The sequence below is a fragment of the Parasteatoda tepidariorum genome, chromosome 8 (assembly GCF_043381705.1).
Source record: "Parasteatoda tepidariorum isolate YZ-2023 chromosome 8, CAS_Ptep_4.0, whole genome shotgun sequence".
In the NCBI taxonomy this organism is placed as follows: domain Eukaryota; kingdom Metazoa; phylum Arthropoda; class Arachnida; order Araneae; family Theridiidae; genus Parasteatoda; species Parasteatoda tepidariorum.
Window position 1 is genome coordinate 67,485,370 of NC_092211.1, and position 14,444 is coordinate 67,499,813.

The window sequence follows — 14,444 nt, forward strand, 5'->3', positions numbered from 1 at the left end:
AATTTAATTAAATATTTATCTTAATTTAGTGACAACTAACCCCTCCCCCCAAACCAGCAAAAAATTTCTAGTTGCGCTACAGTCTTAAAGGAAAGGAAATATAAACGGAAAGAAAAATAAAGGAAAAGATTCTTACCAAAACATTTATTTTTTTCATTAATCTACATATTTAAAATAGTTTGTCAGCTTACTTTTAACTCGCGCATTTCATATCATTTTGAAAAAAAGATAAGACAGAAAGACTAGAAAGATGAGAAAAAAGATTGCAAGACAGAAAAATATTGCTCGCTAAAACCGGGTCTTGCTCGTTAAAAGCGACTTCTGTTCCATAGACTTAACATTGATCCAACCAAATATTCTCGTTTCCCTCGGTAAATCCAAGTTCTCGTTAAATCCGAGCTCGTTATAAACGAGTTCGACTGTATCATGTAATAATTGAATTTCATCCTCAACTATTTTTAAGTTACCGTCTTATACTATTTTATGTGCATAGTTCAAAAAGTAATTTTCACTCTTTATCAAAACAAGAGAAAAATGTGTAGTTTATAAATGATAATTAAAGGCATTCCATTAAACAATCTCCATGCATACATTATTACTAACATTTAACCTTGGCATGAATAGCAAAAAACATATTTGTCCAGTTTGAAGGTGAAAAAAAAAACAGCATTGAGATTAATTTTTCTTTCCTTTTGATTTCTACTCTATTGTTCTTCCCTCAATCCCTCAACAAAAATCTGAACATCTTTATACAATTTTTTTTAATAGTTTTCAAATCTTCTATTTCATATAAACTTTTTTTTAATTTTTATTTGTTATAAATTTATAAATATTTTCAAATGCAAAAATTTTTTTAAAACTATCTTTCTCTTCATTGGTTTTTCTCAGTTGAATTCTTTTTAAAAGTGATTCAATGGTCCTGCCATGACAGAAGTACCCGTCAAAATTCTTGTCCTGGTCTTAATTGATTAATAATTGACATTAATTAATGTTTTAATTTAGGTGCAGATGCATTTTATTATCCCAAAGTGGTCTGCCATGTTTACTTTCCTAAGGCAAAAGATGAGTGCGGTGGTGGTCTACTTGCATTGGATGGCAAAACAGGGAATGAAATTTGGAGACATTATTCAGCTCATGAATTGTTTGCAGTCAACTGTAACATTGATCTTAATGGAGATGATGTTAAAGATTGTTTAGGAGGAGGTCGCATGGCTGTGAGTACATCTCATTATGGTTTTTTATTTAAATATAAATTGTTATGATGGAATGTGTTATAACTCAATTTAAGTGTTCATATCGTTAGTTTTAAATTTTTTAAATAATTTGTTTCTCAGTTCCAACTAGGTCGAAGAAGATAACGAAGTATTTTAGCATATCCAATCCAACTCTTCTTCATAGTATTTGAAGACCTAGAGGGGGGGGGGAATGGTTTATGTCCATAAAAGGTAATTGGCAAAAAAAATTTTAAAAGTTTACAATTGCAAACAAAAAGCTTACAATTGATCACGTACAATTCAAATCATAAAAATATATCAGAATGTCACTGGCATTTATTTACACCTCCCAATAATTTCTGAACAAAACTTACAATTTTCGATGTTGTGGAAAAATGAAATTTAAAAATTTAGTTGGACAAGAAACGTTTTTTCCTTGAAATTCCTCTTCAATCAATACTTCCTCAGCTGAGCTCCTGTTGTTTTCTTTACTATACTTTTCTTTCTTGGCTGGCCTTGTCTACCCGAGGACTAAAATTGTTTTTTCCGCACTATAGCCCATCTTCGAAGTGTTCTCAAAACTCCGTGTGAAAACCAATTTCAGGTATTATTGATTTTATAACCGTTGTTGAACATCCGACCCAATTTTGGGTTTACGACTACTAATTTTCAACTCTGTAGCCTTGTAAGTAACAGAAGACAATGAAACTCTTGGATCAGTACCCCCAGAGGCATGATTTGTAATGGGAACATGGGGGACTTTGTGACGCAAAAGATTTAACGTGCATCACATTGTCATTTACTACACGGGGAGTCTTCGGCCGTCAGGGATCGAACCCACGACCTCTTGGACGTGGGTCCAGTGCTATCAACCAGGCTATCCCAGCCTTACGTTATTGATTTGTCAAAACTTACCAATCCTCGAAATGCAACAAATGGTGATTAATTTCTCATTTTTGTGAAAAAATTGACATCAAACCATTCTTTGCCTATAGTCTTCATTTATTAATATTTTTACAATTCAGTATTTCTTCCAACAAGACATTGATGCCAGCTGTTCTTTCTGTCTCTATACAAAAATATAATTTTATATAGTTGCATTGCATTCCCTTCTATTTTTTTAGTAAGTTTTGTATTTATTTCATGATATAATTTCAGGGCTTTGTTGCTGTTGATGGAAAAGATGGCTCACTTCTATGGGAATTTGATGATCAAAATGCAAAAATAGATGCTTCTAATGTGTATACACCCCAATACATTGATGATATAAATTATGATGGAATACCTGATCTTGTTGTTATACATGGGGGAGATCCTTTGAAAGATCCTGGTATATTTTCTTCTTGTTTTTTCAATTTTTATTTGCTGTATATTGTGTGAAAACATTATAACACTGTTTATTAATTTCTGTGTGTATTGTTTGTCCTGATTTACCAAACTCATATAATACCTGATGATATGTGGAGTTGGTACCGTAAGTGATGAAATTAGAGAATATGTAATATCTTTTTTTTAAATATGTTCACCTGTGTTATTAAAAAAGAAGTAAAAATAAAAAATATCAGGTACCAAGAAAGTGTAGTCTAAGCATTAATTTTATCATCTCATAATTTTTTGTATTCAATTCATATGTGGTATAAGTCTCTTTGTACTATCAAAATCAGCATGCTATTAAAATTGTAAAATTATGTGCTTCTCTTTTATCAAACTGAATAATTAATAAGCAGGAAATAATTAAATAAAAGCACTAGTTAGACTGGAGTCTAACTAGTGCTTTTAGTTAAGTTGGAGCATATATTTATTTCAATACTGGAAAAAAGAAACATCAATACAGATACTGAAAAAAGAAATTTCTATTTCTTAAAATTAAAAATGTTTAACCTGAAAAAAAAAGAACATGAATAATTAGACTGGAGTCTAACTAGTGCTTTTAGTTAAGTTGGAGCATATATTTATTTCAATACTGGAAAAAAGAAACATCAATACAGATACTGAAAAAAGAAATTTCTATTTCTTAAAATTAAAAATGTTTAACCTGAAAAAAAAAAGAACATGAATAAAGCCCAAATTAAGCAATGGAAATGGACAGATAGTTTCAGTAGTTCTATAAACAAGAACCTTCCTCAGAATCTAAGCACCAAATGGCAATAGAGAAGTAAAGACACAAACATGTGCAAAGTGGTTTAACCATTAAGGACAAAATAATAAAAGGAGGGAGATAAAAAACAGGAGTGAAAGGGTTTGGCCGGAACCCCAACATTCAAAAGATAAAATTATATTTATTCTAATATTGAGAAATGGTTAGATACTAGAAATATCATTAAGTGAATTATTAGAATTTTCCAAATTATGAAATGATTATAAGAAATCAAATTCAGTAGTGAAGGAGCAGTGTTGAATGACTTTAAGAGAAGAAAACTGAAACCTCTTATATAAATTCCAATTATGCAGTACAATAGAAGGCCAGTTAATTAGACATATCCAATTTTGAACATTGTCTGTCCTATTAACATTGACATGAAATTTGATAAATACCTGAGCTATGAATCTTTATAAGTATGTCCATTTTTGTACCTTCATTTGTGCTTTATTCACTTTTTTTTTCCTTCTTCTCTTTAATCTCTCGTTCCAAATGCATAATTTTATGAACAACTTTTATGGCTTATAAATACTATTTCAATTCTTTTTTTTTTCTGCAAATGTATAGAGGACTATAACAAATTGTGCTTACAATATTCTTTTATTGTTAAAAATTAATTTTTTGAACTGTTAAGTTACTTATATGGATGCTGTTGGCAGGAAAGACTGTGTATTTGTTTCATGAAATAAAAGCAATAATAATTAAAAATCTCAAGAAGTCTGTCCTGATAAATCTAATGTCCAAAAAAATCTAATGAATTATTGTTGATTTAAATTTAGCTACGTTGAAAACAAACCAGGTAAATTAATTATTTTGCATATAAATAACAGGTGGAAGAATTTTTCTTTTTCAAATGTAAAATTTTGATAGCTTTTGTAACTATGTTTTTTGATTTTGTGCTTGATCCTTTTGTTTGATTGTAACGATGTATTTTGATGTCTGTGCGGTTTATTGTTGCTTTTTCAAATCAAAAGATCTCTTACCAAGCATTGAGTCTAGAAGAAAACTGTTGGTGTTTGGGGATTCAACTAGATCTTACTTTGAATTGAGTTTATGATTAATATTTAAAAGTTTAATGAGCAAAAAAAATTTTTTTAATTTTGTCTCTGCTAAATTTAATTTTAACACTAATAACTGTATAATATTTTAATATCAGGCTCAAAGATTCATAATATTCTTGTTGTTTAAAACTTTTCAGAAATTTACTTGAAAATTAAAATAGTTAACATTTATTTTAACAACATTCATTGAGGGAATGTTGTCAACTTGATATTTTATTATTTAATAGTTAATACTAATTATGTAATATTACTTCTTTTGATAAAAAATTTTAAATTATGATAGTATTGCAGCCATATATTTTAATTTATTATATTTATAGTTATAAGTGCTGTCTTATCACTAGTTTGATTTAATTAGCAAAAATTAATTTGTTAGGAAGTGAAACTAGGCTTGTTGGTAGATTGTTAGTTGTCAGTGGAAAAACTGGGCGTGTTTTGAAATGGATTGAAGTTCCAGATGAAAGGGAAAGTTATTATTCTCCTCAAGTTTTAACACATCCTGATGGTATGACCCACTTATTTTTGTTTTTGTTTTTTTTGTTTAAAAATGTTTATTTATACTTTTTATTCATGATAACTTTAACCTTGTTGACATGCAATACTTAAAATTCACTATTAAAATTCTTTATTAAGTTGTAGTTGCAGNTAGGAAGTGAAACTAGGCTTGTTGGTAGATTGTTAGTTGTCAGTGGAAAAACTGGGCGTGTTTTGAAATGGATTGAAGTTCCAGATGAAAGGGAAAGTTATTATTCTCCTCAAGTTTTAACACATCCTGATGGTATGACCCACTTATTTTTGTTTTTTTTTTTTTGTTTAAAAAATGTTTATCTATACTTTTTATTCATGATAACTTTAACCTTGTTGACATGCAATATTTAAAATTCACTATTAAAATTTTAAGTTGTAGTTGAAGTGTCTTTTTTTTGAGGTTTGATCATTTAATACAGACTCTAACAAAATTCATATGCATTATAATATTTTAAATATTTAAAAAAAATATACTTCCTCTATTATTTACGGTTGCATTTTTATTAACTATATTAATGTAATTAAAATGATTTTTATTCGTTAAGTTTTGCAACGTAAACCTAAATTTTAAACTAATTTAAATAAAATTTGTTGTCTTTAAATATGAAAATTGTTTGTCGTAACAAATCTTGAAGTTTTTTTCTTCTTACAAATTTTATTTTTCTTTTAACTTAAAAGATCGGGATTAAGCTTGCTGAAGTTACAAGGATGAAACACATCTGCAACATTTTCAAGACAGTTATTTCAATTTGTTTATTGTTTTACATATTTAAAAAAGATACACTTTCAATAATATTTTTGGAAAAGTTTATATTGAAACTCATAAATATACGAAAGAAAAATTACGTTTTACTTAATTTTTGCAATCTTATAGCAGTATTTTCTATAAAAAAAAAGGTGTTCCATAATTTTTCCAGTTTTCATTCAATTTACTTAAACATTTGTCATTTTCACTTATTAATTTAGTACAAAATTAAACTGTTTTTTTTTAAACCTGCTTTTTTCAATTTGATTGGTTTTATAACTTTTTCAGTATTTATTAATTTTGTTTAAAAATATTTCATGTATTTTACTAATGTTGACAATTTTCATTATGCGTACGATTTTTTAGAATTTATTTGTTGATTATGTGATAAATATAACATTTAAAGCATTTTTCATTCAATATACCGCTATTTCATTAAAATAAATTTTATTAAAAACATTTCTTTTTGCAATAATTACTGTTTAAACAAAATGCTCTTGCATTTTTTTAAAACAAATTATAGGAAAATTGAAGAAGTTATTAAACACATGATTAGCAAATGTCATCATTAAGTTCTGGAGTATTTCCTTTAGTAACAGTTTAAATATTGTTACAACACATAGAATAATATCAAAAATAATTGTGTATTTTAATTAATGTATATAATTAATGTAATTGTATATTCTAATTACCGTATATTCCGGCGCATAACGCGACCCGACGTATAACGCGCACCTGTAATTTCTAATACTTTTTTTAAATTTTAAGATATACTCTGCCCAAATGTAATTTTCCAAAAGGTATTTTTATTCATGTCCACGAAAAAGGCTGGATGGACGAAAATGGTGTTAAATTGTGGGTAAAAATGTCTGGCAAATCTGTCCTAGTTGCGTAAGAAAACTAGAAAGCCTTTTAGTGTGGGACATGTTTAGGTCCCACCTTACAGATAATACAAAAAAATTGTTGAAGGAATGTAACACCGATATGGCAGTTATTCCGGGCGGAATGACACTATTAGCTCAGCCATTGGACGTATGCTTAAACAAACCATTTAAAGCCAATTTAAAAAAACAGTGGAACACTTGGATGTTGTAGGGCGAGAAAACCTTTACGAAAGGAGGACATATGCGTCATGCAAGTTTGGAAACACTGTGTGAATGGATATTAAAAGCATGGGATGAAATTAAGCCTGAGATGGTTAGAAAATCATTCAAAAAAATGCAGCATTTCAAATAATCTGGATGAATCAGAAGATGACTGTTGATTTATGGATGAGGGTAACACAGATGATGAAGACGAAACAGATTGTGAATAAGAACAGAAGACGAATATAATGAACTATTTATGTAATAACGAAAATCAATTAAGTATATAGGTAAAGGTATGTTATTTCTTTAAAATAAAAGTATTTTTCTATATTTAAATTTTTTTGATCTATAATCTTTTATATTCGGCGTACGCCGCGCACTCGTAAATTCCAATGTTATTTTTTGAATTAAAAGTGCGCGTTATACGCCNTGAAGACGAGGCAGATTGTGAATAAGAACAGAAGACGAATATAATGAACTATTTATGTAATAACGAAAATCAATAAAGTATATAGGTAAAGGTATGTTATTTCTTTAAAATAAAAGTATTCTTCTATATTTAAATTTTTTTGATCTATAATTTTTTATATTCGGCGTACATCGCGCACCCGTAAATTCCAATGTTATTTTTTTAATTAAAAGTGCGCGTTATATGCCGGAATATATGGTAATAGTCAAACCTTTCTTAGACATTCATATTGTTATTTCCTTTTAATTAATGTAATTTAGTATTAACTCCTTTTATACCAAATTAATACAATTTAGTAATTAATGTTGTTCTTTTCTTAATTAATATTGTTTTCATATTAATTTTAAATTAGGTGTAAGGATACTTTTATTTGGAACTGGTGGAGAAACACATGGAGGTTCTTTATGGATTTTAAAGTTAAATCATCTGCTTTCCGGTGAAATAAACATGGTGAGAATTGAGTTGTTATGACTGTGCTTATTATTAAAAAGTGTTAAAGAAATGCATTTATGTCTAAAATATGTTTTTTTTTTTGTTTTTGATGAATGTTCTGCTTTAAATTCTTCATTGATTAGTAATTGTACTGCCAATTAGCATTATCTTTCAAATTTTTTGCATTATTTGAGTAAACACAAACATCATGATTTCAAAGATATTCCCAGTAATCTTAAATTTTTTTCACATCAGAATGGGTTTATAGTACTGTTGAAGAATTAGGAATAAACTACTTATCTGTAGTTTGGACATTTTAAAAACCTTTAGATTTTTCCATGGTGCTAAGACATTTCTAGTTTGCATCAAGTGTAGTAAAGCAAAAGTCACTTTGCAACATCTGATTAACTGCATATACTTGGTACACCAAGACCTTCTGAAAAGACCGATGTATATTTTGGAAGTATTTAAGGTGAACAAACTCGTGTATCTGATCTGATTCAGATCAGAGGGATAAATATCATCATCAGAATTTAGAATTTAAATGGCATAATGCCCTCTACATTTAGCACAGTACAGACGATTCTGACTTGTGTTGTAAAACTCTGCATTAAACATAACACTATTGATCTTATTTTTAGTTTCAGGGTATAATTTCTTTTGCAACATTTACTAAAAACTCTATCTTAATGATCATTTTTCAATTATTTATTTTGTAAATATGTATGTAATAAAATGCTAAAAATTATGATATTATTGAAGAAAAAAACAAATCACAAATATGAACTTTAAAACTTTTTCAAGCATTAAACTTTTAAATAATTTAACTTTTCTTCAAAATATCTGAAGTGTTTTCTTATTGATTATTATTTTCTTTTTATCAAATATTATAATTTTTCTTATTTTAGGCTACTAAAATTTATACAGACAAATATAAAGGCATCATGACACCACCAGCCCTTGTTGACATTAATGGTGATGGTATATTAGATGTAGTTATGGCCATGTTCAACTCCTCCATTATTGCATTCAATGGCTTAACATTTGGTCGTTTGTGGGAATATCATGTACCATCATCTGAAAGTTACAGGTGTGTTTATTCCTTATTTATCTTATTATTTATTATCTTTGTTCCCTTCTTGTGTAAGCATAAGTTGTTGGTACTTCACTTTTAATTCAAGGTTATTGGAGTGAGAAACTCAAATGTTGTTGAAAAACTACTTTATTGTTTCAAAATCAACAAAACATTGTTAATCCAACATTTTATTACAAATTTTTTGACCAACAAGAGTAAATTTATGAATAAAAGTTTTTTTTTTAACGGAAAAGTGTATTGCCAGTGCTTAAAATAATGATAATTTAATCATTACAGATTATGTAAGTTAGGGAAAATACAATATGTCTTAGTTTTATTTTAAAATTAACATTCTTTTTTAACAATGCTTTTGTTAAGTAATATTAACCTTTCTTAAACCTGTTTCAAAGTCGGCCCGACTTAGCCTAATAGGGGCCCATGGCAAAAATTTCCTTGATAGACTCCATCTGCTTCACTACTTCAGTAATGAAGAAGCGAACTTTATGGGGGTAATTAAATTTTTCACCTCATTATTCATATGTAACAAGAAAATTGACTAGAACCTAAAATAGCTATAAAGTCCCCCCCCCCCTCCAGTGGTCAAATGAAATATTCTGTCCATTTTATTGATTTTCTGACAATTCTATGTCCATGTCGAATGGAATTTTCTAATTATTAACTTTGTCATCTAGCTGCAAAAAAATTCATATCCTTGCTGACATTAAGGCTAAATTTTTGCAATTACGATAGCTCAACTAAGCCAATCAGAAACCCATACTTTTGTAAACATATTGCATTTTGCGATATATAAATATACAGGCTTTTGACAGAATTGCAAAAATTAAGCTGAATACCACACTAGAAAGCCATGGATTTACGAAATATTGATTTTTTGTGTTCATACAATAGATTAATGAAGAAGCTAACGTAAAACTGATGAGTTTTACACTATACTGATATTTTGTTTAAAAAGTTAATTAAAGAAGGAAACCTGAAATAAACTTTCTATTCGATTTGGGGGGCCCTCTGATGTGGAACCCGGGGCACCTGCCTCGTGCACCCCTGCGTTTGTCGACTCTGAGTGGGGAATGTCACGACAGCCGCATGTATTTCTCCTTAATGCCTTCAGAACCTTTGGAGTCGGAGGAAAGTGAAGAGTTTAAAGGAACATGCTATAAAAACCTGTTCCCCCCCTCCCGAAATTCACTTACTCTCTGGCTGGTGATTAGAGAATAGGTTTAGGGACAGTTTAATTTTTTGCACTAAGTAAGTTTTCTTGTAAATGCTATTATTAAATTTAATGCTATTATTAAATTAAAAAAATTTTTTTTTCTTTATTCATTCTAACTGTGGCTTGTAAATTTATTTCAATGTATTAATTAGTTTTTATGTGTTAAATTAATTTAACTTGCAGCACACCACCACATGCCATACCAAGGTTATCTTTAGTTAATAGATAAATTGTAAATGGTGAACTGTTCATTTGCTTACATATGTTGACCGTTAGATTATCTTAGAAATATTTATGTTAACTTTTGAATGACTGGATCTTAAATTATTATTCTCAACTGAATATTATATTTGTTATACTCCAGTTTGCTATGCTCAAATATGTGTAAGTATTTTGTCTCTAAGTATGCCTTTTACTGAAAATCCTCATAATATTCTTAGATTTTTATGTTGTGACGTTTCTAAAAATAACTATATTTTAATTAGTGTAAAATGTTAAAAGTTATGGGCTTCAGATTTTTGTAGATTTATTTTGAAGCATTGCATGAATTATTTGGAAAATGTATTATTCCAGAAATAAACAGCTCTGATTATTTTTAGTACACCTGGAGTTGGATACTTCAACAATGACTCCATTCCTGATTTTATTATAAATTATCAAACTGGTCCAGGATTTCCAATTTATTACTATACTCAGGTAAAATAGTCTCTTTTTTTTTAGTTTAGGAAAGCTAATGTAGCATGTGATTAACCCTTTGATTGTGTTCTGCAGTTTTTATGATCAATAAAGATTATGAAACTTTTACACTTCTTATTTTGTTTCTGTATTTAAAACTTTCAAATTTATTTAATGTGCATTATCTTATCTGTCTATAAAATTTTATGAACATGCGTGTGAGCAACAGAATTTCTTGAAATCAAAATTAATTAACTGAAAAAAAATAAAAGAGTTAAAATCTTAAGTCAATAATATTGCTCTTTAGTTCCCTCAACAAAAACAAACAAACAAACACAATTGTCAACTGTTTCTTAGTAGAACAAAACCTTCTGAAAAGGTAAATAATGACTCACTTGTATTAAAATTGTGTTGGAAATAAAAAATACCCCATCAAAAATCAAATAATTTTATCAGGCATAGTTATAAAATTATATCCATGTTTTGCTACTTTGACATAATTTCTCTCAAGTAAATATTTTACAAAAAAGAAAATTCTTAATAGAAATTTATAAATTTAGATTTATTTTCTGTATTTGTGCTGCATTTTCAATTTTTTTAAATGTGTTTAAAAAGAATACATTAAAGTATTGAAAATACAGAAATTCATGAAATCTATAGAAATTTATAAATTTAGATTTGTTTTCTGTATTGGTGCTGCATTTTCTATTCTTTTAATGTGTTGAAAAAATTGATTTCAATGTTATTTCGTTTAAAAAATTGGGAAGTCATGGGAAAAATTAGCGTGAATATATTCAATTATTTTTTTGCATGGTGGTATTGTATTTACTTGTTTGTGTTTTCCGTTGTGTCTTGCAATTTATTTTTATTTCTTCACATTATCCTTAGTATTTTTGCATGCCTATAATGATTTATTATATATTTTTTATTTTAGTTTTATATTTGGTTTTGTCTTTTTTTACTTTCAGTTTAAATGTTGTCCAGTGATTGCATTCAGCACGGAAGTTAGATGAATGTGTGAGTTTAAGTAATTAATAAAGACTTAAAATTTTAAATTTTTTTTCTTCACTATTTTTATATTTGTTTTAAAAGTTAGATCAAATGATTAATATTATATTTATGATTTTAAATTTATTAATTTCTGATTCCTTTCCTAAATAATATGATATTTCATTTGTAAATTTTAGTAAATGGGAAAATCATTTCTTTTATATGAAAATAAGTTATGTAATTTGCTGATATGAGGTACTAACTGTTATGATTTATAGGTATTTATTACACTTTCATTGTCAAGATTATGTTCTTATGGTTGAGTTATAAAAATTGTGGTTTTTAAGAATTTCCCTAATAGTCTATTTAAAATAAGTTTTTTTACCCTTAACTACCAAGAGTTAAAAATTTTGTTGTTTGCAACTAATCTAATCCAACTTTTTTCTACTCCATGAACAATCTAATGAAATAAAAATGATTTGATAGAAACAAGAAGTAAAAAAAAAAAAAAAACTAAGAAATAAAAAATTTCTTCGTTATAGAAGAGCAAAAGAACCTGTACTCAAATCAGAAATGCTGCAAGCAAAAATTTTTAGTGGTTTAAATATAGGATGAGAAAAAAAATGTCTAGTTCTAATTTGACCAAAAACTGGAACAATAATTCCAAGTAATTAAATTTTATCATTTTATAATGAAAAAAAATTTCAGTGATGTATAATTTTTAATTTACAGTCAAACCCCGCTATAGTGAACACGGTTTATAGTGAACTCCCGGATATAGTGAACGAAATGTTCGGTCCCGTGTCTTGATATACAAGTATAATGTTATTTTTTGTGGATATAGTGAACCAAAAAAGTGAGGAAGTTGGACATAATGAATTTTTTTCTGTCTTCGACTGATTTTTTCCTTCATTTTTTTGTAATAATTTTAAAATTTCTACTTTAAAATAAATACATATATCGATTTTTGAAACCATCTATAGAGGGGAATGTAGCGATAAGCATTTTTTCTTGTTTGCTTCTTTTATCTCACTTTCCCATCCCTAAACAAACCAAGCAGATGTTTCCAACTCAAGCAGATGATGCATCTGTAAGGTGTCAGTGGGATCAATATGCATTTTCTGTCAGAGCGAATGAGTAATTATTCATTAATGGTCAGAGGGTTGGACACTAATATGTGTTGATAAGGCCCTCATTTCAGCTCCTTTTTGCTCTCAGTTCAGTTAAAAAAAGCCAGCAAACAAGTTTCTCAAATTTAATTGTGGCGAGCAGTAAACGTCGAAATGTTCTCCATTGATCAGAAAATTTAAAATAGATGCAATCAAGCTGATATTTGCAGGGAATATAAACTATTCAAATCTACAGTTTGTAACATATGGAAAAATAGGTAATTAAAAATTTCTGCTCATGAAAAAAATTTAGATGGCAGAAAAATGTTGAGAAAAGCAGATCACAAAGATTGTTGAAGAAGCATTACTGAAGTGGTTCAGCATTCGAAGAAGCCGCAATCTTCCAGTTTCTGGACAAATGTCGATGAATTTGCTAAGCGATTTTATGAGACTACTTTTATGTGCTCGAATGGAAGGTTAGACAGGTTTAAAAAGCGGAATAACAGAAATTCAGGAAAAATTATCTTAGAGTCAGGAAGTGTTTCCATATCTGATGTTGAGGATTGCTCATCAACTAAAGATTACAAATTTTATTTGTACGCGAGACGAAGGGTAATAAAAAATAACACATTTTTTGCTACTACGTAATATTTTTCAGTCACTTATTTGAATAATGTGAATAAAAGGGAGGAGTTTGGGAATCATTAGTTAAATTACCTCCGTAACGGATATAGTGAACTCCCGGTTATAGTGAACCGAAATTTCGGTCCCTTGAAGGTTCACTTTAGCGGGGTTTGACTGTATTACCTTTATCTAAGCGTTAATTTCTTTTTTGTTTAATAGTAAATTCATGCCTAATTTTACTATGTTCCTAGAAGTATACAGTACCTAGTATATACAGCTAAAAATTTCGCTAATTTGAATTTCGTAAACACTAACTGAACTGCATATATTTCCATGTTATTTTACTTCTGATTACTGACAGCTAGTTTGAAAAGTTGGCTTTTCTTAATTCATGGTATAAACATAAAATTTGTAATAGCATGAAAAACATAATTAGCTATAAGAAATATTTTAAATTATCTAGCAGCCTTTTAAAAAATCGAATGCAATTTAAATATTTTCAGTAAGAAAACATGCTTATATGTTAACAATTGCACGAGTAGAATAGTTGAATGTAAAAAAAAAATTATTAGTTTGATTTTACAATGTTTTTGTTATTTACATATTTGTTTGATAAATAGTGTACTTGTATGAAAAAAGTCTTATTTTATTTATTCCATTATTGTTAAAATTTCATTTAGTTAATTAACATCAATTCTGAGTCATTAATTTCGAATTTCTCTGGGTTTTTTAATAATATTTCTTATAATTATTATTAAATAATCAATAAAATTTGGTATGCAGGGGATCCCCATATATACATTTCAATTATGAAAATATAAATGTATTATTCTTACAAAGGGTAATTTTTTTAGTTGAGTAAAATAATAACTTTCATTATTAGTATTAATCTCAAATTAAAAAAAAAAGACTTTTAAAACACATCATGAATGATTTTTTTATGAATTTACTTTATTTTTTATTCAATTTTTAGATTTAACTTTTGCACAATAATTGATTGCATTGTTTTTAATATATTTACTCGGCTCAGGAGATTTACCTTCTTCAGATAAATACACTTTCC

General features: G+C 28.1%; 1 protein-coding gene across 1 annotated transcript in view; it reads left to right on the forward strand.

Moving 5' to 3' along the window:
* The window catches only part of LOC107443619 (uncharacterized), a 34,126-nt gene that overhangs the window by 7,009 nt on the left and 12,673 nt on the right, over nucleotides 1–14,444 (forward strand). The window contains exons 4-9 of the mRNA XM_043046921.2: nucleotides 1,003–1,214; nucleotides 2,373–2,544; nucleotides 4,792–4,920; nucleotides 7,598–7,695; nucleotides 8,586–8,767; nucleotides 10,583–10,679. Coding sequence (XP_042902855.1) covers nucleotides 1,003–1,214; nucleotides 2,373–2,544; nucleotides 4,792–4,920; nucleotides 7,598–7,695; nucleotides 8,586–8,767; nucleotides 10,583–10,679 — 890 coding nt within the window. The remainder of the gene's footprint in view (nucleotides 1–1,002; nucleotides 1,215–2,372; nucleotides 2,545–4,791; nucleotides 4,921–7,597; nucleotides 7,696–8,585; nucleotides 8,768–10,582; nucleotides 10,680–14,444) is intronic.